General features: G+C 41.2%; 1 protein-coding gene across 2 annotated transcripts; it reads left to right on the top strand.

The window, feature by feature from the left end:
• Positions 1 to 13,047: 13,047 nt before the first annotated feature.
• rbbp8l (retinoblastoma binding protein 8-like) lies at positions 13,048 to 22,890 on the top strand. Of its 2 annotated transcripts, none has more exons than XM_019255297.1 (14): positions 13,048 to 13,171; positions 14,989 to 15,082; positions 15,194 to 15,236; positions 16,142 to 16,237; positions 16,952 to 17,064; positions 17,185 to 17,260; positions 17,452 to 17,618; positions 17,732 to 17,775; positions 18,152 to 18,231; positions 18,305 to 19,034; positions 19,126 to 19,213; positions 19,296 to 19,360; positions 19,492 to 19,636; positions 20,131 to 22,890. In XM_019255297.1, the coding sequence occupies exons 2-14, from the start codon at positions 15,022 to 15,024 to the stop codon at positions 20,190 to 20,192; spliced, it is 1,770 nt and encodes a 589-aa protein (XP_019110842.1). In that variant the 5' UTR covers positions 13,048 to 13,171; positions 14,989 to 15,021; the 3' UTR covers positions 20,193 to 22,890. The 2 variants fall into 2 exon arrangements, with proteins under 2 accessions (XP_019110842.1, XP_019110834.1); XM_019255289.2 differs by having other exon boundaries at positions 13,049 to 13,171; positions 19,123 to 19,213.

Genomic DNA, 22,890 nt, shown 5'->3' with positions numbered 1-22,890 from the left:
ATTTTATTTTGTCACTTTGAATTATGGCTCTAACTGATTTTTCCTGCAGGTACTTTCACTCGATGTTTGATCTAATCTCAATACTTGGCTGGCAACTTTTACAAACTCTGAAACATTGAACTTCAATACAACATGCAGCCGACAATATTATTGTACATGTTGTACTGTGAGTGTCTGAGTAACACAACGTGTTACACAGTAAAAAGAATGACAACGTCACCCATAGGTTTCCTGAAATGCTGTTTTGAAGCTGAAAATATGTTGCCATGTCGGCTGTACTGCCTCTCCCGCCTCCCGCCTAACAGAGAGTGATGTTGATGTTGTTGATGTTGCTACAGTCATGAGTGGATGTATAATGAAAAAGGGCTTTTTAACTTTTTGTGTGACGTGATCAGTCGACATTTCAAAGGATGTCAGTCGCTTAGAGAAAACAAATCTCCATCAGGTCTTCCCCATGCAGCCTCTTCTTCAGTGAACATCCCTCTTCCTTGACTTTCTCCTGTCGCCCCCTCTCTAAACTCTATCACTCACTTTCCCCTCTTCTTCATACCTCTCCCCTCTCCTCTCCCTCCTGCCCTTCCCTCCCCTTCTTATCCCTCTCCACTGTCCAGCCTTTCCCTATCCTTCCTCCATTTCTATTCCTCTTCTCTGCCATCCTGCACAGGTCCTTCCACTCATCATTTTTCAGCCTCAGCCACGGCGGCGGCTGTCCCTTATCGGCCCACAAAGAGGCTAAGAAAACAGTGTGATGTGGGATCCTTATAGGACTAGATGGTGTAATTGCCTAATTGCTTTTTTTCTCCCGTCGGGGAGTTCTGCTTTCTGTCAGACAGGCAGGAGCCCATAAACACTGGCCAGCTATTCCCAGCATCTCCCTCAATGTCACCGTTTTGTGCAGTTTGATTGGCTTAACTCAGAGCCAAGGCCTATCGCTCATTGGCTCCTCCCAGGATGAATGGCCCCGCTGACAGCCAATGGGGCCGCAGCAGGGTGAGAAGGGTGAGTGAGAGAGTAAACAGCATTTTTCTGGAGTCAGGGACATGCAGGGCTCTCTTTGTTGGGAATTCCAAGTAATGTTTCCAGGTTTGGTTCCCAGGAGACCCAAAGGCGTTCAAGACTTGTAACTCAGCAATAAGATAACCACTGATGGTAACAACAGTAAGATTTGAGATATTTGTATGCACATGTACATTTGTGAAGGATCAGGGGCTTTGCGGGCATTTTACTCCTTAAACTTCACCGAAGACAGGGAGATTGGAAGTTGCATGGTGTTACTTGAAGGCTGTGGCCTAGAAACAGAGCATAAATCAGGGCAAAGTCTCTGCTTCTCACTATCTCCCTCCTCCAACGCTCCCTCTACTCAAGCACACTCACTTCATTCAAGGCCAAGCAATCTGTCTACTGATGCAGAGAGGAGCTCCATGTATCAAGAGGGAAGAAACCTTTGAGAGAAGAATGCCTAATATTGCCCATCTCAAAACCATCCTTTATCCTATTAGCCTCAGACAAGATAGATGTGAACACTGTATATGTTCATGTCAATTTCAAACCATTTCATTGGTGGCGGCGGTCGAGTGCGCAGAATTAAAAATGGAGACAGGCAAAGAAGAGAGAATGTAAGACAGAAATAGAATGAGAGAGAGAGAAACACGGTGCCAATATGCTTTTATCAGCTGAGCCACATGCTAATCCAGGGGAGGAAGCCCGTAGGCGTCCTGTCATGGAGGCAAACGCACACAGGAAACAGACTGGTACAGACAGGAAGTCGGTGGCAACGCAACAACAAGGCTCACACGGTCCTGCAACAACTCCTGCTTATCCTAAACTACTGATACACAAACAAACAAATGAACTCGGAGACAGGAGTGCATCTGTGTGTTTGCCTGTCCGTCTGGCAGTCTGTCTGAGTGTGTATATGTTGAACAGTATGGTGCTCGAGTGTGTTAACACTAGAGAAGTGGAGTAGGTTGGAAGAGTGCGACTGGAACACTTGACCAGAGAAAAGCTCTTCATTAGATCAGAGGTCTTACAGGAGAAGATCAATATAGAATATTATATTATATATTTAAAGCAGCTACAAGGAGCATTCATTTTGTGTTGTTGTTGTTCTGTGAACAAAAGCTGAAGTTTTCATCACCATGTCCCATCTGTGTCAAGGGGAATCCAACCAAACCCAAACTGTTGGCCGGCATTATAAATAACTATATAGAAATAGACAATCTTCTTGCTGAGGTGTCGTATAGACATACAATAAATATAAAATATGTTCCAGTTTCTCCAAAAGTGCTAACAGTTGTGAAATAGTTTGTAGTTTGTGACTTAGTGCCATAAAGTACTTTTGTATGTGATTGTACCCAGAGCACAAAGTTACATAGTGTGAAAACAGACGTGTGAATGAGTCACTATTCACATAATTAAGTGTCAACGTAGCATCAACATGATTTAAAAACTGTTCCCACACCATCATCAAGATACGTTTAAATGATTTAGTGACAAGACAAAAGACTGTGAGTGAAGCGTGAACTCTTGTTCTTCCGTCTGTCGCTGCATTGTGGGGAAGCTTCAGTGGGGAATCTTAAAGTAGTGACCAGAGTAGTAGACAGGAGAAATGCTGGACAAGGATAGCACATGCACAAGTGCAAAATGTTGCTTTAACAATTCAGAACAACTGTATATATTTAGCAGGGTTGAAAGATTCCATAGCAAGCTGAGAAAGCAGTCATTTATTGACGCTTTAATCTTGATCTGAAAATAAGAAATGTTTTTTTGTTACCTCCATAATGAACTGCCATGTTTAGAATGAACAAACTAAACTGGCTCTAAATAGGACCTTACACATGTTTTTATAGTTTTTTGTGAGGGCATTACATTTAAAATCTACACTGGCCTTTAAATCATGTTTAGATTTATTTATCTAAATTACATTTTAATACTGATGAGAAAATCAGGTAAAAAATCAGCTCCAGGACTGTGGGGCGTGTCCCACTCGTGGGAGCAGTCAAGCAGCCATTTTGAAGCGACTGAAACATGTCAGATGAGTTCAGAAAAGTCCATGTGTCCATGTATGAAGTCAGTGCATGTGAGAGTTCAGGGTGGTTATTGCCTTTGGGAAGAAGCTGTTTTTGAATCTGTTTGTTTTAGTCCTCATGCACCTGTAGCGCCTCCCTGAGGGCAACAGGTCAAACAGGTCAAAGCCAGGGTGGGAGCTGTCTTTGGTGATGGTTATGGCTCTGCTGAGGCAGCAGGAGGTGTAAATGATCATCAGGGAGGGGAGAGGGCAGCCAATGATCTCCTGAGCTGCCTTTACAGCACTCCGGAGCCTCTCCCTGTCTGCAACAGTGCAGCTGCCGTACCATACTGTGATACAGTAAGTCAGCAGGCTCTCTATGGATGAGCGGTAGAAGGTCAGCAGTAGGTTGGAGTTTAGGTTGTACTTCCTGTGGACTCTCCACACACACTTGCCATTGATGTTAAGGGGGGCTAGGTCGGTGCTGTGCTTCCTGAATCTCAGACTCTTTGGTTTTCTTGGTGTTCAGTGCAAGGTTATTCTCTGAACACCAGGTTGCCAACTTCAGGACCTCCTCTCTGTAGGCTGCCTCATCACTTTTTGAGATGAGTCCGACCACTGTGGTGTCGTCAGCGGACTTGACGATGAGGTTGTTGTTGTGGGTCGAACTGCAGTCATGGGTGTAGAGGGAGTACAGGAGCGGGCTCAGCACACAGCCCTGTGGGAAGCCGATGCTCATCGTGCAGGTGGAGGAGAGGTGGGGGCCAAGTCTCGCAGTCTGGGGTCGGTTGATGAGAAAAAAATTTATCCAAGCACTTGTGAGAGGAGGGAGGCCGAGTGTCACCAGTTTTGTGATGAGTCTGTCTGGGATTATTGTGTTAAAGGCTGAACTGTAATCCACAAAGAGCATCCGGACGTAGCTCTGCTGCTGGACTTATGCATTTCGATCACATAGAAAATTTCCATACATTTGAATTACATAGTTTTAATATAAATTAACTAATAAACTTAATGTAAAGCAGGGGTATGCTCAGGGTGGCCTCAGCGTGTCATCAAGCCACCCTTTAAGGACTGCCCACAAAATCCTGGACTGAAAACTGGTGAAAAACAGTTTGAACCTCTAACTCGACATTCCAGTAATATATTGTTCAAAGTCTTTTCACATGTTTTCACCAACTATTTTACAACATATTTAATGTATTTTGAAAGAAATTGCCTTTACACTGACTTTAAGGTTTGTAGCTGTACACAATTAACCAACTATTCCCTTCAAGACCGCATATAGAGAATCTAAGAAACCTTGTTCTCAACCCTAATGTTAACAGCTTTCTGTCAGTCTCATGCATTTAACCCGCTATCAGACATGATCACATAGTAAACTAAATATATTCACAAGTGAGTAAGTTAATTACAGTGAATGACTTTGTAGCTTTAGAACAGAAGCACCTTCCAATTGTCTTACGATGACTTGGTCATCTACTGTCATCAGCAATGTAGATGTTTAAGTGTGACTGAGTTGTGGAGAAATAAGAGGAGAAGGAAAGAGAGGTGTCTAACACAGACAAGGTTTATGACTTTGCTTTACAGAGGGCACACAGTCAGAGACCTTGAGACATCCACGTCCTCAAACTCTTCGGTTCTTTCCTGTATTGTTACTGTATACACTGACTCTAATTTGATAGCTACATATGATAAAAACAAAAATCCCCATCCACACATACACACGTGCACCTTCAAATTAAGCAGCATGGCAAGATGTCATTGTGTGGTATTGTGTGTGACCCTGGAGACAGACTCACACACACACACACACACACACACACACACACACACGCACACACACACACCTGTGTACAGACAGGTGCACTCACCACTCACAAAGTCGTCACTGACACTTTCTTCCCCTTTCCTCTTTATTCTTTCTTATTATTATCGCACACTGTCTCCCTCTGCCCGTTCTCTCCTCTCCTCTATCTTGCTGGGGGTTTGAAATATTTATCCTACATCTCTGCTTGTTTGACGTCTCAGGTTTATTCATCGCTCTGGGTGGCCTGGACCGCACTGCCAGCTCCTGATGCTGTCTGGCTCAGCTATAGAGAGGACACTACATTATTCTCAGTCACACTAATATGTACACCTCAGTGCTTTTCACAGTTCAGCAATACAGGGGATTAAAATAGCTTGTGACATTTGTATTTTTGTTCTGCAGTCTTCAGCAGGCTGTATGATCCTATTCCTTTAAATGGTTCCTCTGACTTTGGTTTTACAATTCTAAGTCACCCCTATTTTGACAATAGTCATTATTAAGCAGCAATTCTTCCAATACAAATCAGTGTACCTTTGTTTTGGTATATTGTGGGGTGCTGACATTTTTATTGCTAGCTTGATAGCAAACAGTTGCATGAATAATGATGGAGAAGACAAAAAGTAACAAGGGCACCCTCTTGATGACAAATGTCATTTATTCCTGGTGCTGTTGAAAATTTGTTACACATTTATGTTGGTTCTTTGCCATTCTGACTTTAGGCTGGTAGTGTTTATACACGGCTCCAGTTCGGTATTCCTCGGAATCCTGTCTCTGTTAGACCTTCCCATTTATGTCTAATGCTTACCATCTTGTAAGTAATGTGCTCCATATATGGCGGGCAGGGGGGAAAAAAGTGTGGAGGTCATGGTGGTACATCAGATGGCATTATTGAGTGTGCCTGAAAGAGCACACTATATACTATTCACTACGCTTATTATTATTCTTACACCCGTTTTTGGCATGCTACTCCGGTTTGCCTAAAAGTCACCAAAAAATGAATGGGTGTGTATTGGTAGAATGTTCGCAAGCAACAGTTGGTGACATCATCGCTCTCAAGGCCACGAATTTCACTCTACATAAATAATTTATACATAGAAATGTACGAAAATTTGTGGTGATCGCAGTGATAACACTGCTGAAGCTGTCACACTTATGGTTTTGGCATGGGACACAAAGATGCGTCAGCAACACCCATCCACAGCCTCTTAGACTGCCATGTTAAAAAGGCCGGGAAATTTCTGGAGGAAAGCAGAAGTAAGGTTTCTTTGAATTGCTCTAAAGGTCACATTTCTTCATTTTACTGACACAAAATACCTATGTAGACGTTCAGAAAGAGCTCAAGATGCTAAAAGTGAAGCCGGTACAATGATAGGATTTACGGTTTGGCCAGAAATCCTTCCTGTTCGAGTAGTATTTTCAGCGTTTTTTTTCTCTCTCAGCGGTGTCAAATGTCACAGGAGCAACTGCGGTTGATTGCTCTGCTCTGATTGGTGGGCTCTCTCTCTCGTTCTCGCTCTCACACACACACACACACACACACACTCGCGTGCGCGCGCACACACACACACACACACACACACACACACACACACACAAGCCAAAGGTATTTCAAAATAAGAGTCCCTTCAAAATAAGAGCCCATTAAAAAGGCAATGATGACACAGCTTGTTGTATAAATACTGAATTTGCTGAGCAGTGTCAATAATAATGTATGGGGGTGACGGGGCCAGAGTCAGGCACATTTTAAATTTCTTAGTAGTTTTTCTAGTTACCTTTTAAGCTTATAGTATATTTCACTGTAAATATTGTACAAGAATATAGTGGAATCAGATCTCTTGTCAAAAACTCAATGTAAGTAATATATATATAAAGATAGATTTTGTGAGCAAGTAAGAAGCCGCTGGACAAGAGTAAATGTGGGACTGGTTGGTGAGAGCTTGGTGAAATAAAAGGCTGAAAGACAGACGCCGAGCTGGGCTGACTGCTGGTGGACTAGACAGTAATATTAGCTGCTGCTGGGTCTGCTGTTGGTGACCTGGTTGATGTTTGGCTGTTAACAAAGTTAGCGTCTCGATAGTTTTAAATCTTATCGAAAGTAATGAAAACATAACAAATTGACACATAATGTAGAGAGAGGACATTTAAAACATTTTGAGGTTGATCTGCAGGAATCATGATGATTAGCTTAAAGCCATGTAGAGCTGCAGACAGTGACTTTAAATTTGTTGATAACTTTTGTGAGGTGATAATATGCCAATGTTGTGTTAACAGCTTGATTCTGGTGCCCCCAGGTGGCAAACAAACAAAAAAATAAGCTGATGGAGCTTTGAAATTTCAGTATTTTTAATTCAGGAAATAGAAAGGGACACAAAAAGAACACATGTTAACAGTTTTTAACTACAATAATTGTTCCTGTTGGGTATCCAAAGGTCAAATATTGCACCTTTGTTTCCTAGAGTGTACTTTCATGTCTGTGTGTGTCTCCTGGGCTACCCTACAGTGTGTGTGTCAACATGGGCACGGGTCCAGCAGACATACTCAAGTAGCCACACAGCACCAATGCTCCACCCTCTCATCAAAGCCCTGCTTTAGTCTCCCACGCCTATGCCGTGTCTAATGTCCAATGACCAGAGGTTTAGTGACACATGCACACAAGTGCAGATACATGCACACAACCTTATCTGGAGATCAGCAAGAGGCCTGGCTGACTGGTTGGCAGAGTAACTATTCGCACCCTTATTTGATGAGGTCATTCAGTAAAGCCAGAAATGGAGCTGGTTCATGTTGGTGCTGGGATGGTCAGGATAATGTATTTAGCTGATTTGTGGTCTGTGGTGTAAACTTATGCAGCAATAGGCCAAATGCACACATGTACACTATGACAGTAACAAAGCCTCTTAAGAGCCACTATATAATCCTATAAGCTATTTGATGGAAACTTCTGCAAAAGCCACCTGCGTTTTCCCTGAGCTGTGTGTCTTTTAGGAGCTGTGCATTCCCAGTATGGCTCACACAAGCCCCTCATGCACCACACACCACTCACCACTGCCTCTGTATTCAAAAGATTTCCAGAGTGCACCTGTCAAAGCCGCTGGGCCTCACTAAGCAGGACAGATTTACACCATCACCCATTTAAAGCTATTACAATGCCTCCCTCACAGAAATGTGAAGGGTTGGTCAGATTCATAGGCACCCATTAATTTCCTAAGCGTCTTGCTCTGCCATGCTTTCCTCCCCCTAGTGCCTGACATGGAGAGAGCTGCATAAACATTTATGCAGCAGTATTTTTTAAAGGCCCTCTGCAGTGTCTTGTAAATCTGCCCACTGCTTTGATGTCTTATCTGCTTGGTGTGTGTGTGTGTGTGTGTGTGTGTGTGTGTGTGTGTGTGTGTGTGTGCTTGTGTGTTTGTGTGTGTGTGTAGGTGTGTGTGTGTGTGAGTGTGTTTGTGAGTGTGTGTGTATCTAACACTTTCCATGTACATTTCTTGCTGTTGATCATCAGCGATTGAAAACATTTTATAGCATCCACATTAGAAATCAATTAAAGGCACGTTTTTAAACAGTACATGCACATGTTTATATTTTAAACAACATATAAGTTCAATAAATTAAATCAAGGTAGGAGCAAAGCAAATGAATTTTATTGATCCCTCAATGTGAATATTCTTTTTTTAAATCAGTTTTTTACACATATAAGCGTGGGCAGACACATAGCAAACTGGCTTCTCTCCAGCCACCAGTCCAAATTCCACACTGTGGTACTCGTTGGACTTGAACTGGCCACCCACCAGTTCCTAAGTCTACCAACAATCAATCAGCAACATCAATGGATCCTGTTGGGGTGCCCTTGAGCAAGACACTGAACCTATCTGCTAACAGTTATTTAGTCTGTGAATATGAAGCTGCTTCCCCTACAGGTCACTCTCTGGACTCTGTACCAGCTTAAGTGTGGTTTTAAGTTCTGGACTACAGAGTTAGAACAAGCCAGTAATTGCGCCCGAGCTCAGAGTCAATACATTAACTGCTTTAACATTCATCTTCTTGAAGATTTTACTGAGACACATTCTCCCTTTGGGAATGTTTCCTCTAAAAAACACAGATAATTAAAGTAATGGTCTGAACAGTCCATTTTGGAAATAGATAAACTGAGTCAATAAACTGAAGCAGAGAATCCAAACAAAACATCCAAACATTTTCTTAATATTCCCAGAGGAACAGTGACAATGTCTGTGTGATTAGTGCCCCTCAGGCATATCACCTCCTTAACACATTTGTTAAATGCTGTTTATGTAACAGAGAGAGACTCTAGTGATTTACAAGCCTGTGAGTGTTTTAGTGATGGCTGGTGCAGGTCAAGGTAATGATCATAAATAAGAGGTGCAGGAGAGGAGAGGGGGAGGAGGAGGAGGAGGAGGAGGGTGGGGGGAGAAAGAACAAGTGAGAGAACATCATAACAAGTCTAAGGACGGGTTCAAATTCCTTCAGATCATGGGTGTCGTAACTTACAGCACCCTGTGTTGACCCAAAAAGTGAGCTGAAGAAGAAAGTGGTTAGGCTCGATGGCAACTTATAAGTTGTTCACACTGTGGTGGAAACATCTGCAAACAGTTGTACAGCGCCACTGACACTTACTGACATTTTACAGAATAATCCCAAGCAACATATATTATTTCTGAAGTGCTCATCTTGGAGCAGCCACCAGCTCCAGCTGTTTGCAACTTCACATTTGCTTTGTTATAATGTGATTAAAGACACACAGTCTCACAGTGTTTCGCCAAGGTGGGGGTTTAGCCTTAGGTCTCTATAGATAATTTCCCCCGTTCACGGCAACTGTACTGAGGGTGAATTTATATACAACTCACCTGTTCACATTATATTAAGGCTTAAAGTTATGCAGAATTAAGAGTGTGGATGCTTTGATTTGCAGGTGGGTGCCATTTCATTCAGCCCATCTGAATGACTGCACCCATGCTCCACCTCTTTGACCATTTTTGGATTAGTGTAAGGGCAGGACAGCCAAAATGGCGGCAGCCAGAGCCACCACACAGAGCTTCACAGCAGATCTTCAGAAACAGGTGGGTGACGTTATGGAGCTCTGAGGTTTTAGGACAAAAACATCATCAAGTTTTAGTCTTATGGCCAACATGCTTAACATGCTAACATTGGTTAATGAGTACAAGGCACTATTTTGAACACTGATGATGGAATGTCATTATTCTTGCAGCCATGGTTAGAGATTTTGACCTGATGATGGTGCTAGATGATCATCTACTAAAGTTCATGGCAATCCACCCTTTACTCAAAACTGAAAAGATCAACCCCGTGGGGGGGCACATGATTGTACAAAGTGGTCAGTCGGTGTGGTGGCTTAATGGTCATCAACTTTAAGATTGTAGGTTTACAATCTGGTTGGACAAAGCAATATAATGAAGTTTTAATCTAATAAATTAAAAGCTAGCATCAAGAATGTCACTAATTTGGAGGAATACTGTTTTAAAACTTATTTTTATGAATTTAAGTAAAATTCACTCAGCTAATTTTAACTTTAAGAAAATTAAATTTCATATTTAATTTTTATAAGTGAAGTTTGTGTTCTCAGTAATAAGTGAAAGTAATTCCATGAACAAGTTTAACTGAATGCATGGAACCAGACAGGAAAACACACTTACACACTCACGCCCACATTCATATATTCACAGACTTAACTAAGGTCTGTGTTATTGTGTCCAAAGCCCTTGAGACAGACTCACCCTGCAAAATACACACATATTCTGATAGCATTGTGTAGTTGTAGCTTGCTGTTTGTTCATGTTACTCATGTTCCTCTTGGATTGACTGTGTTGAACAGAGAGCCGGCTAGATTTAAATGCACTTCTTTCCTATCAGTTTTTGACTGCACAACCTAAAAGTGAATGGAAAACAAAATATTGTACTTTCCATTTGTAGCTGAACTATGCACAAGCAGCAAGACAATCAATTTGCAGGGGTCTATAAACTTCTGTGGGGATTCCTTCATGATGGATTATTATATATATATATATATATATACATTTTGCAACTTCTTCTATAAACTTTTCTTTAAATATGTTCAGCTTGACCACTGAGAGGTGAGCTAGGGAGTGAGAAGTCCTTGCAGACAGTGAAATATTGCAGGCTTGACCTTCCAACCCTGGATCACCCTGCACACACTCCACTCATGGTCACCTGCTCAGCTTCCCAAACCACCCAAACTGCTCCACCCTTCTACATGTGACTTCACTTCAGTGAAGAGCCAGCCATTGCGACCACTGATTTACTGGAGGATGTTTTGATTCATCATGAATTGAAGGGCCAGACCCTTATTGGTGGTGACTGTTCCTCTGTTTCAAGGTTCAACTGGGCCCTCTTGTGGATAACAGTAAACATTACACAGTATTATGTGAGGCCTTTCAATCCATTGACGTCAGTGAAAGAGAAGTCTAGAATGCTGCTGCTGGAATTGTGACTAAAACTAGAATTTAAACACATTTCACTAATCTTAGCTTCGCATCATTGGTTCCAGATCAGATCGTAGTTACAGAGATCGGAACACACTTTTTAGTACCAAAGATAGCCTTTTATGAATCCTTTTAGTGGTTTTGTGTTTCTTTATGGTCAATTTGTGTTTCTTTAGAGTTATTTTGTCTATCTTTGTAGTTGTTTTGTGTCTCTTTGTGTTATTTTGTGTCTCTGTACTTGTTACGTGTCTCTTCGTGTCATTTTGTGTCTCTTTATAGTTGTTTTCTGTCTGTTCATGGTCATTTTGTGTCTCTTTGAAGTTGTTTTGTGTGTCTTTGTAGTTGTCTTGTGTCTCTTCATGTTCATTTTGTTTCTCTTTGTAGTTGTTTTGTGTCTCTTCGTGTCATTTTGTGTCTCTTTGTAATTGTTTTGTGTCTCTTTATGGTAATTTTGCACTTCATTTTTTTAACCTTTTGTTTGTTTGTTTGTTGTCCAACAGCCATGAGTCATCTCTATCTATCTATCTATCTATCTATCTATCTATCTATCTATCTATCTATCTATCTATCTATCTATCTATCTATCTATCTATCTATCTATCTATCTATTGCATTCTGTGCTGGACTATTGAGCCCTACATATTTTTAGTCATTGATCCTTGATCCTTGATCCTTGGATCTCGGTCTCCAGGTGAATCTTCTGTGAATGGTGTGCTTGAGCTTGGACTCTTCTCTATGTTTGGCAGCACTCAACATCTTCCTGGATCCATATATTTCATATAAACCTTTATTATCATTCTGAATTTCCATATTTTACTAATTTTATTTTTGTCTATCCTGTACACATGACTGATATATTGTATGTTTGCCCATCGTGATTCTTCATTGTCTCTTCTTGAGATTCATCAGTGAACACTGACAATAAGAACACATAAACACATGTTCATAGTTTTAATCGTGGTAGCAGGGAGTGGCAGTTTGTACGATGAAGATGCTGTCTAGGCCTGGTCATGCCGGTTATAAAGAATTTGGTTCAAGAATCAGGAAATGGTGTTTTTCCATTCATCATGTCTCTCAGACGCAACATGCATTCCATTGCTATTGCCTGTTCAATTTACACAGTACCACCATCGTGTTCACCACTCCCTCACTGCTCCATTTCCGCACATGGCTGTCCATATGTACTTCATGCACAGCCACAACATTGACAATATAATTTCTTTACTGAACATCAGAACAGTGGGCATTATAGTTAGTATCACTCTCCAACTGTGTGATCACAACGTGTATGTTAAATGTCCATAGAGAGTAGGTTCAAGTTTGGGACATGTGAGTCTTTGATACTGTTTATTACGTCATGTTCTGAAGGTTACAAAATCTGCTAGTATTGTACATTTACCTATATGTTCATGTAAAGAATTCATTCATTATGTGATTATTTATACTTTTAATGTGATTAAATCAGATCTTTAAAAAAAAAATCCCCATTTAAACTGCTAACTCTCTAACTTGTGTTTTTAATGTGCCATTGCATGTCTCTGCATTAGACATTTCTGTTTCTCAATCGGCTTTGTGCCTCTATCCCCACAGGGCTTTATAGGGCCGGTTTAGCCGGTTATGTGGGATTTCAGCAGAACAGGAATATCAAGGGAGAACTTGCCCAGGCCTCAGTGTTTGTGTTCCTCAAGGGGATGGCCGCTCAGACCGGTTTTCTAGGGTGGAGAGATGAGAGAGGGGAGGGTGTGGGGCGTCCTCCCTCAACTTATTCTCCTCTCTTTCTTTTCATTATCGCTCATTCTTTCCTTCTGTCTGCATATCACTCAGTCCATCTCTGAAGTCTGAGTGAGCACAGTGGAGTTGCTGGAGGAGTACTCGGCTAAGGTGAGTTACCATTGATTAGGCTCTCATTTGTTGCCTGAGGGGCCAGAATAGATTGGCTGACAGGTGGGTAAAGTAGCTGCAGTATGTATGCGTGTCCTAGGGTTTTATGATCACTTAGTCATGTAATGCTCTTATACAATCAGTCACATATTTTTTACAATGCATAATGAAGTCTATATGAATAAATATGAAGCTGCTTAACAATAAGATGCATGGAGGCCTTTAACTAAACGAATACTGTGTGTGTGTGTGTGTGTGTGTGTGTGTGTGTGTGTGTGTGTGTGTGTGTGTGTGTGTGTGTGTGTGTGCGTGTGCACGCGCGAGAGGTGGAGCTCTTACACACAAGTGTAACTGACTTAAATGTTTTGACATTACAATCACTTCTCATCCATTGTTATTTGTATGCTAGACACTTCTCTTCTGTTACACCTCCTGTACGAAGTTGAAGAGCAACATAATTTAATTGTCGTCACTCTTGATCAATCCATCATTCCTGTCATATCAGGTCAGTCAGTCAGGCTGACAATGTGAAGCCACATGCACACTTAAAAGCAAGGCCGCTCTGAGCGACTCGTGGCGTTTTTTACATGTAACCTGCTACATTTCTTTAGAGCTGCTGGTATTGTGTGACAGTGAGTGAAGTCTGAACAACAAAACTTCCTCTCACAACTTAAGCCTGGTTTCGATTAAACCTCCCAGCCACTGGCAGGTGTTTAAGAAAGGCACATTAAAGCATTGAGATATTCAGCAGGGTGTTACCTCTATCTCTCTACAGCTGTGTGCCATCCAGAACTACATATTTACACAGAACGTGGTAAGGCTTTTGTCAACACTGCTGGGAGGATACAGTGTGAATAGTCAAGGATCAATATATCAATATAATGAAATTGTGATGTAATTACACAGAATGGTTAGACACATTGACGTGTGTGTGTGTGTGTGTGTGTGTGTGTGTGTGTGTGTGTGTGTGTGTGTGTGTGTGTGTGTGTATAATGATCTGCAGACAGCAGAGCTGACACATAAAGACAGGCAGGTTTTTTCTTGCTCTGCTGAGGTGATCTGAACAGCCACTTGCCTGACATATCCTGACATGTCGAGAGAGCCTGATCCACACTAGATCAAAATACAAAAATCGTATTCAATGCATGTATGTGTGCGCACACACGGCAGGCGTGTGTGTGTGTGTGTGTGTGTGTGTGTGTGTGTGTGTGTGTGTGTGTGTGTGTGTGTGTGTGTGTGTGTGTGTGATAGGGAGAGAGAGAGAGAGAGAGAGAAGGAATGAGTAGAAATAACACATTAAGGATTTCAGTTTGAAAAGAATCACCTGTTTGCACACACAGCATGCATACACGCACACACACACGCACACACACACGCACACACACACACACACACACACACACACACACACACATGCGCAGACTGTGTTTAATGAACATGAAACACACGGAAGTCTCAGATCTGGCAGGACCAGTTTAACTAGTTTCAATCATCTTTGATATAGCAACAGAATTTGCTCCCATATAACAGAGAGCTTTTTAAAGTTCAGTGCCTGCAAAGTGTGCTGAGCTGTACCTTCACATGCACAGCACAGTCCTCGGGCTGTAACGCCCAAGCCTTCAAGCCAGCTCTGACTGATTCATAGTGTTTCCACTCTTGGTAGTTTGAGATCTAAATGTGTAGTAAAAGCGGATTTAAGGTGTGTAAAGCGGCCTAATGTCAAGTAAAAAAAAAAAAAATCAGTTTAAAACCGTTCAGTAAATTTTATTGTCTCCATCAAAGACATGAAAAAAACATGTTGTTCTTGTGCTGTACAGTCTGCCTCGTGGTCAAAGGAGATCATCATAGCAATGGAGTGCTTCAACACCCTGTTGCTTAAACTGCGGGAGGTCCATGAGCGAGAAGTGGAGGGTAAGTGGAAATTTGAAGACAGCAGCCGAGAGAGAGAGGGAGAGAGAGAGAGAGAGAGCAGCTGCAGAAATGATTTCAGTCTCTTAACCAGGTTGTGTTTTTGACTTCCAGGGTGGCAGGTGAAAATCCAAGAGCTGTCTAACAAGAAAGGCTGGTGAGTGGGTTTTATGTCTCCCCCCCCAAACTCTCTACACGATTATGTTTACACACTGACAAGATATGCAAGTTTAGCGATACACAAACTCAACCATTGTGGGAGCCGTGCTCAGGCCTGTCTTTGTGGACCAGGCAGGCAGGCAATGCTGGACCTGTACCTGGCCCTGTGTTCGTCCATGTCATGTTTAGCTTGAGAGGAAGCTCGTGTTGTAACAAGTTATCCAGTCTGCTACTGAGTCACAGAATGTTTGTGTCATTCCTCCTCAGAGCATAAAAATAAATGCTGGCAAAGGAGTGAGATGATTTTAGATAAGAGAGAAGAAAGTCTCTGAGGCAAAGTGAAATGATCTCATTTACATATCATACTAATATCAGCATGCTAACATTGTAACGTGTTAAATATATATGTCACTTTACTTAAGCCTTATAGAATATCTGCAGGAAAGAGTATTTAAGATACTAAGATGCCTAAACTGTATTGGACTGCACTACATTTAGTTACAGAAACGCAATAAGTAGGTACTGTGCAGATTAAGATCTTTCACACAAAACATATATCACTTTATAGGATATGAAATTACCCAACAGTGTATGACTTCTGTGTAATGAGTACTCCTTTGTACATTTTGTAAATAAAACCTCTGTAGTTTTACTTCAGTTGTTTTTTTATAGTGTGTTCAATGATCTGTGATCTGATTACCTCTTCCATCATTGAAAAAGAGCTCATAGTGAAAAGCAGCAATAGCTTTAAATGAAAAGGAAATGTATGTGTGTGATTCTTCGGCCATGCGGCCTGTTTGTTAGAAATAGATGCTCCTGTAAGACTGCTTGCTATCTAAGGAGCACTGAGTTTATTGCCTGCAGACTAATTCTTGTTCTGGCTGTATGCGTGCATGTTAACAGTGACACAAAGCGAATGGAAGAACTGTTCACCAAAAACCAGCAGATGAAAGAACAGCAGAGATTACTCACCGAGAACATCAAGACCCTGGAGAACAGGTAGTGATGTCACATTTCACTTTGATTTACATGTGTATGTGAGTGTGTATGCAGCACGCGGTAGTATACGCTATACAGTAAAGTGTGAGCGAGTGAAGGCTGTAACATGTAAACGCCATTTGGCATCATCAAATCATCACACTCATTAAAGCATCAAATGATAGCTTAATGAATGTACAAGAGTACATGAGCTTCCTCTAGTGGTACGCAGAGAAATCAACAACATAGTAGCACCACCTTTATGACCAGGACACGACACCACTGTACACAGTGTAAAAAGTTTGAGAACCACTAAGCTGAGCTATACCAGACCAAACATGAATGAATACTGAATTAAGAAATAATTAACTTGAACAAATGATAGTAAATGCTAAAACACAGTGTAACAGTAACATAAGTATAACATAAGACTGCTGAATGCTGCCTGGTAATAGAGTGACATCTACCTGTGCTTTAGTTTGGCTTGTCTGCTCTAGTCTAATGTGTGATCCGTATTTTCAGGTGATTATCCACAAATAAAAACATAGTTAAGAATATTACATTTCATTTCTGCCAATATATCCTCTTAAATGTTCAACACTGGACCTTTAATGTGTTTCACTTCACATTTAGTGCCAAATAATATAATTTTACAGATAATAACTATCATTACGTGTTTTTAAATGAGTCTAGTGTGTGTTTCTGATGTTGTGTGTTTTTCTGTGGCTGGCCTAGGCTGAGGGCAGGCCTGTGTGACAGATGTACAGTAACTCAGGAGGTAGCCAAGAGGAAGCAGCAGGAATTTGAAGCCTCGCAGATACAAAGCCTCCAGCACATCTCCCTGCTAGGTATTTATTTGTTTGTTTGTTTGGTATGCCTGCCTTTCTAACCGGCGATACAAACATTTATATTGTCACTTTTCTAGACTAGACTAGTTTTTTAAGACAACTTTGTCGTCTGTGTTGTAGCCGCAGAAATGAACATCTTGAAAAAGGAGAACAAAAGACTCAAAGATGAGCTCAGCAATTTAAGAACACAACTCGAGTGAGTATATTGTGTTTAATCATAAAGTTTTAGCATGAGTCCATTTCCGTCTTTCTTTCAACACACACCTGAAAACATTTTCTCACACAGCGACTGTAAATCTGTGTGTGTGTGTGTGTGTGTGTGTGTGTGTGTGTGTGTGTGTGTGTGTGTGTGTGTGTGTGTGTGTGTGTGTGTTTGTTTGTGTGCAGATGTCACAGTGACCACAGCAGCACATCCACAGAGGTCAAACCAAACAGGTCCCCTGATCTTTCACCTGGATCTATGCCCCTCATCACTATGGTAACCAGCAGGGCCAGCATCCAGCCAGTAGATGGTGATGTTGTAGTGAAAACTGAGGGAGACCACAGAGCTGGAGGTGAGGACGAAGGAGATCTGGGAAGAGCAAAGTTTCTTTGATTGTTTGTTAATGATCATGCTCTTCTTCTCTTCTCTTACACCAACTCATATGTTCTGTCTGTGTTCAAACAGAAACTGAACACAGACAGTGGAAGGAAATGTCCAGAAGCTACTATGTAAGTTTTTAGATCAAAATATAAATGCTGATATGTCTCTGGTGTATGTCAAAGAAATACTCAAGGGAAATTCTTTCTGAGAGATATATTAGAAGATCCAGACCACTCTCATATCTGTCCATTATATATGGAGCATAGCTGGCCTCGGTCCTAAGGTAAAAAACTGTCTACCAGCAAAGTTCTTTAGGACAAGAGCCAGAGTGGTTGTTATCACCAGTCTTCTTATCAGCTTCTGGTTCAACATACAAAGATGACAGTGGTATCAATCTTCTCAACTAACTCTCTGGAAGCTTTCTTAAAATGTCAATTTCCCACTTTAATGTGTGTGATCATGATCATTGTTTCATTTGCTCGCTTTCTGTTTCCTCTCTCACAGGAGTCATACAAGCCTCTTAATACTCTCGCATCAATGTGCTGGAAGGCAGATCCCACTGTATCCCGTGTTGGAGAGAGACGGTGAGACAGGAAACAACAAAATGTGCCATGTAACCTCTCCATGTCTAACTGGCCTTTGTTTCTCATAACTCAGAGCGAAGAGTACTGAAGGACTGGACCAGCAATCCTCCATCACTCCTCCAGCTCCCCATCTCAAGAACTCATCAACCGGTGGCGAAATGAACCCCATCAGACATGTGCTGCATGCTCCTGTACCCTGCCGTCCTCAGCCAATCAAGAGCAGCACTGTAACTCTCCCATGGCCCTTATCTGAATCCTCTGACTGGGTTTCTGCTGCTGCTCCAAAGACCAGTCTAGTACAACCTTCTCCCAGAGCAAACCCGCTACGGTTTCCAAACCTGATCCAAACTAGCCAACATGGCAACCCCCAAAGGCAGGGTTTGGGGTCTTTCTGGCACAAGCAGAGCCCCCCCAAGCCCTCTGCCACCGAGCCAACTGTGTTGTTCAAGTTGAAGAGTCTGTCAGAGCAAGTTGGGTATCAAACAAAGCCTCAGAAAAAGGAAATCCTGATACCTAGGGCTGATAGGTCCTCTGGAGAAGGGCTTAGAGAGGTGTATGAGGGGCCTCTGGATCTATCAGAAAGGGGAAAGCCCAAATCCAATAGCCAATCGCCAAGAGATTATTCACCCTTAGTCTTACATGGTTTAGAGAGAGTACGGAACAGCCCGGACAAGGATGTGAAGACAAATTCATCAACAGATGAGCCAATATCATCACCACATCACATCATCCTCCCCTCATCCTCCTCAGCAGCGCCAATCAAACAACACGAGGAAGAGCATGCCAGTGATCATAACCACAAGGTAAGCTTGGGCCTTTTAGCCATAAAGACATGGGAGTGATGGTCAACTGAGGACAAACAGGATTCATGATGTGATGGTCTTGTCACAGCAGGTAATCAAAGAGCAGGAGCAGAAAGAGGAGGTGAACGGAAAGACTGATGGGAAGAAGGTGCCCATCCTCACTATATCTTTACGTCCAGGTAAAGAACTTAAATACTGTGACTGCATCTATGTTTACTGTCGACAGGTGAGTCCTAAACATTTCTCATGTTTCTGTTACAGTAGTAGTGCTGGAGAGTCTGAACTCTGCTCTGCAAAAGCAAGAATCCTTATCATCAAATGGCAAGGTAAGCCAACAAAGATGTAGTTTGGCTGAGTAAACGCACGTTTGTTCATTCAGTTTCAGTGTTTTCATGTTAAAATATTAGCTCCTTCTTATAAAAGTTGAGGTAAAAGTGCTTCCTCTGCGCCATCACAGTCATCATCACCAGCAGTTGAGACAGGAAGCAGTGGGGACGAGCAGGAGGACGAGGAGAGCGTATCAGGACAAGAAAGCAACCAGGGCTGCAAGAGGAAGAGGGCATCTGTGGAGACAGAAACCGACAGAGACTCGGGCACAGAGAGTACGCATCAGTTCACATTTCTAGTCCCTTTGTGTCTTTCTTTCTTTTCTTTCCCTTTGGGGCGTGGTCCTCAAATCAAATCCCATCAAAAGATTTATGGTGATACCTATCTCATAGCTTAGCCAGCAGGTGGTTAGCTGAGCTTTGCATAAAAACTGGAAACAAGGGGGAAACGGAAAAAGGAGGCATTTATATTTAGCATACAGGCCTGAGAGTGGTATCAATCTTTTCATTTTGACTCTGAACAACAAAGCAAAGCAACTATTCTTTAGCCAGTGCACTGAAAAGCCAGTCTTACATGTAAATCAGATGAATGTTGAAGGTTATGATTATTCATCTCAGCTCTTTCACATGTCTGAGGTCATTAAATCGAAGTCTTGGAAATGTCTTTCACTCGTCTTCTGTTCACTCCTTATTTACGCAGTAAATTTGCTGTTTGTCTGACACCAAAAGAAACCGTTTGGAGCAAATTCCTTTTTTTTTTGTCTTCGCAGACATCCAGAAGGACAGGAAGATCAAGATCAAAGTGAGAACCGAGGAGAAGAGTCCAAGCTAATAAGCATCTTATCGCACTGACTTGTTGAACTCTCTTAAACTTAAGCTTTAGCTGATTGTTTTGGCCACTTGAGGGCAGCATAACGAGCTGTGAATGCAACACGGACACATCACCACACCAACAAATTAGCCCACAGTGGAGTGTTTGCACATCCAGCAGACACAGAGCAGCTGTGACATTCATGTGGAGTCGTGTTTGTGTCAACCTGAACAGTAATCTGCTGTTTGGTGTTGGGCAGGTAGCATATAAACCTGCTTCAGCAGAGCTTTTATACTGAAACCAGCTGCCTGCTCAAAGTGAACCACTACAGTAAAGCTGCGGTGCATAAACCCAGAACATTTTAAACTTCAGTTCACTACATTTCAAATCGCATCATTCACAGAGTAACAACCAGTCACATACAATCATTTTGCAAAAAAAAATCTCAGTCGTCCAGGTCACATCTGTTGAAGGTACCCAAAGAGAACAAGCTCAGCCTCTGATCCGAGAAGCATCTTCAAGGCGTCAGAACTTGTCCAGTTGTCTACAAGATGGTACGGATGGTGTGTGTTTCAAAATGTGTAACATTCTCAGCTTGACCAGATTTTTAATGTGATGGGAACTGTGGAGCTCGTGATTATGAACAACTTATTTCACATCATACATATTAATTTGATCCATTTGTTAATATAGAAATTGAGCTTTAATGTAAAAAAAAAAGTAAAAATTGATTAGATCCATGTAGCCTTGAAGGTTACAAAATAGATTTGTGTGTAAACATATTCAAATGTGGTTGAGACAAAGAGGACTATTTACATTTTGGAAGTAAGTGTTTTGTTTTTTTCTGGTCAGCTTATCACTAGTTCCTTTATTCCACTGAAAAGCAGAACACAGCAATCTGTATCTGTATCTATCTAAAGCAGTCTCTCTTCAAAACGAAAACCAAATGACTTCTACAGCGTAGTTACAGCTGAGAAGGTTTCACACCAGTTGGAGGAGTTTTATAATGCAGTGGTCACTAGACAAAAACATGGCTTTGTAACACCCACTAAATAATGTAATACTTCGGGTGTCAATGCTTAGTTCAGTTCTAGTGGTTCTTTCATATTCTAATGATTGTTGAGATTAGGCATGGAATGTTACACTTTATGTATTTATGCACTTAGTTTTTAAACACATCACCAAAAGGTGGAAAGAGTACTAGAATATTATACTAAGTATAAGTACTGTTACTTTAAAGTATTTAAATATCTTCAAGTAAGAGTACTTTCATTACAATGTATTTAGATAAAGGTAAAAAGTTATTCAGTTACATTTTTCAAGTTATTATAAATATAATTCATATTTGTTTTTTACTCTGTGAGCAATGCGACTTGAATTGTAGCTTGTATACTTGCTTGTATATGTATATATATACTTAAAACACCTGTTGTAAAAAGTACTTAAAAGTATGTAAAAGTCAAATTACTCATTTAAAAAAATGCTGACAGTAAATATAAGTGGTTCCAATGAAGACACAGAAGAGTTCAGTAACTGAATGTTGTCTTACACCAACTGGTGATGTTTAAATGATAGTGTGACCTCTGTTCAGTCTTTGTCCCACTGACTCACATCTATTGTCCATGCAGTACTATCTCTGGTGTCATTTCTGTGCCGTACACAGCACCATCATCCCCATGCCTTTGTCTTGAAACACTGAAAAATCAGTAACTAACCTTTGACCTTTGATCTTACATTTCTGATTAATATGCACTGTACTGTTAAAAAATAACTCCCATCAAACTGAACATTTGTCATGCAGCCAAATAAAAAAAGCATGCATCATTTGAGTTTCACCTAAAACTATAGTCTTCCTCTCCAACACCCATCAAACATTACTCTACTTGTTACATGTAACATGCCAGTGTATAGTTTTTTAAAATTTCCTGGCATTGCTGTCACTGCTATTTTTACAACAGAGCCCCCTCCCCCATATGAGACCAACAAAGACAACAAGAAGAAAAAAAAACAGGTTCCTCTTCCTCTTTTTCATTTTCAGAATGCACGTATTTTGCAAGTATTAACTTTCCACTCACAGCTGTGACAGTTTTGGTAAGCTGGGTGGATGGAGGTGAAGAGAACACACTCTGACACAGCTCTGTAAATTCAATGTGTCCATTTGGTGTAAATATATAAAATATATTTACATGCCCTAATCAACAGGAACAGTTAGCTAATGTTTACTCTAAATATGAGATTGTTGTTGTTTTTTTTCACCAATGTGCACTTTTCATTGTGTGTAGAAACCTGTGCAGTCCTAATGCTGTTATATTGATCTGTAATGTTTCAATCATGTGTCTCTAATCTCTTCACAGTCCATTACAGTACTTGATCAATAATCAGTGGACAAAAGAGCCTTTTCCTGCCATTCAGATCTCTGTTAATTAAAATGTGATTGACTGTGCCACTGTAAGTGTACTACTGTTTGTTGTTAATGTTATGAAGAGTACAGTCTAGACTTGCTCTATATGGAAAGTGTCATGACATCACTTCTATTATGATTTGATTTTTTAATGGAATTGAACTGACTTTGACAGTATGTTGATCTATCAAGTTACATGCTGCATTGTTGTTGGTTGATTTTAACATATATTTTAGAACACACTCTTAGAAAGTGTATGAATGTATTTCTGATGCTGAAATAAATGTCAGTTCTTCTGCAACTGTAGCTCCTACTGTA

Source organism: Larimichthys crocea, chromosome XV (genome assembly GCF_000972845.2).
Source record: "Larimichthys crocea isolate SSNF chromosome XV, L_crocea_2.0, whole genome shotgun sequence".
Taxonomy (NCBI): Eukaryota; Metazoa; Chordata; class Actinopteri; family Sciaenidae; genus Larimichthys; species Larimichthys crocea.
This window is presented reverse-complemented; position numbering and strand designations above follow the sequence as displayed.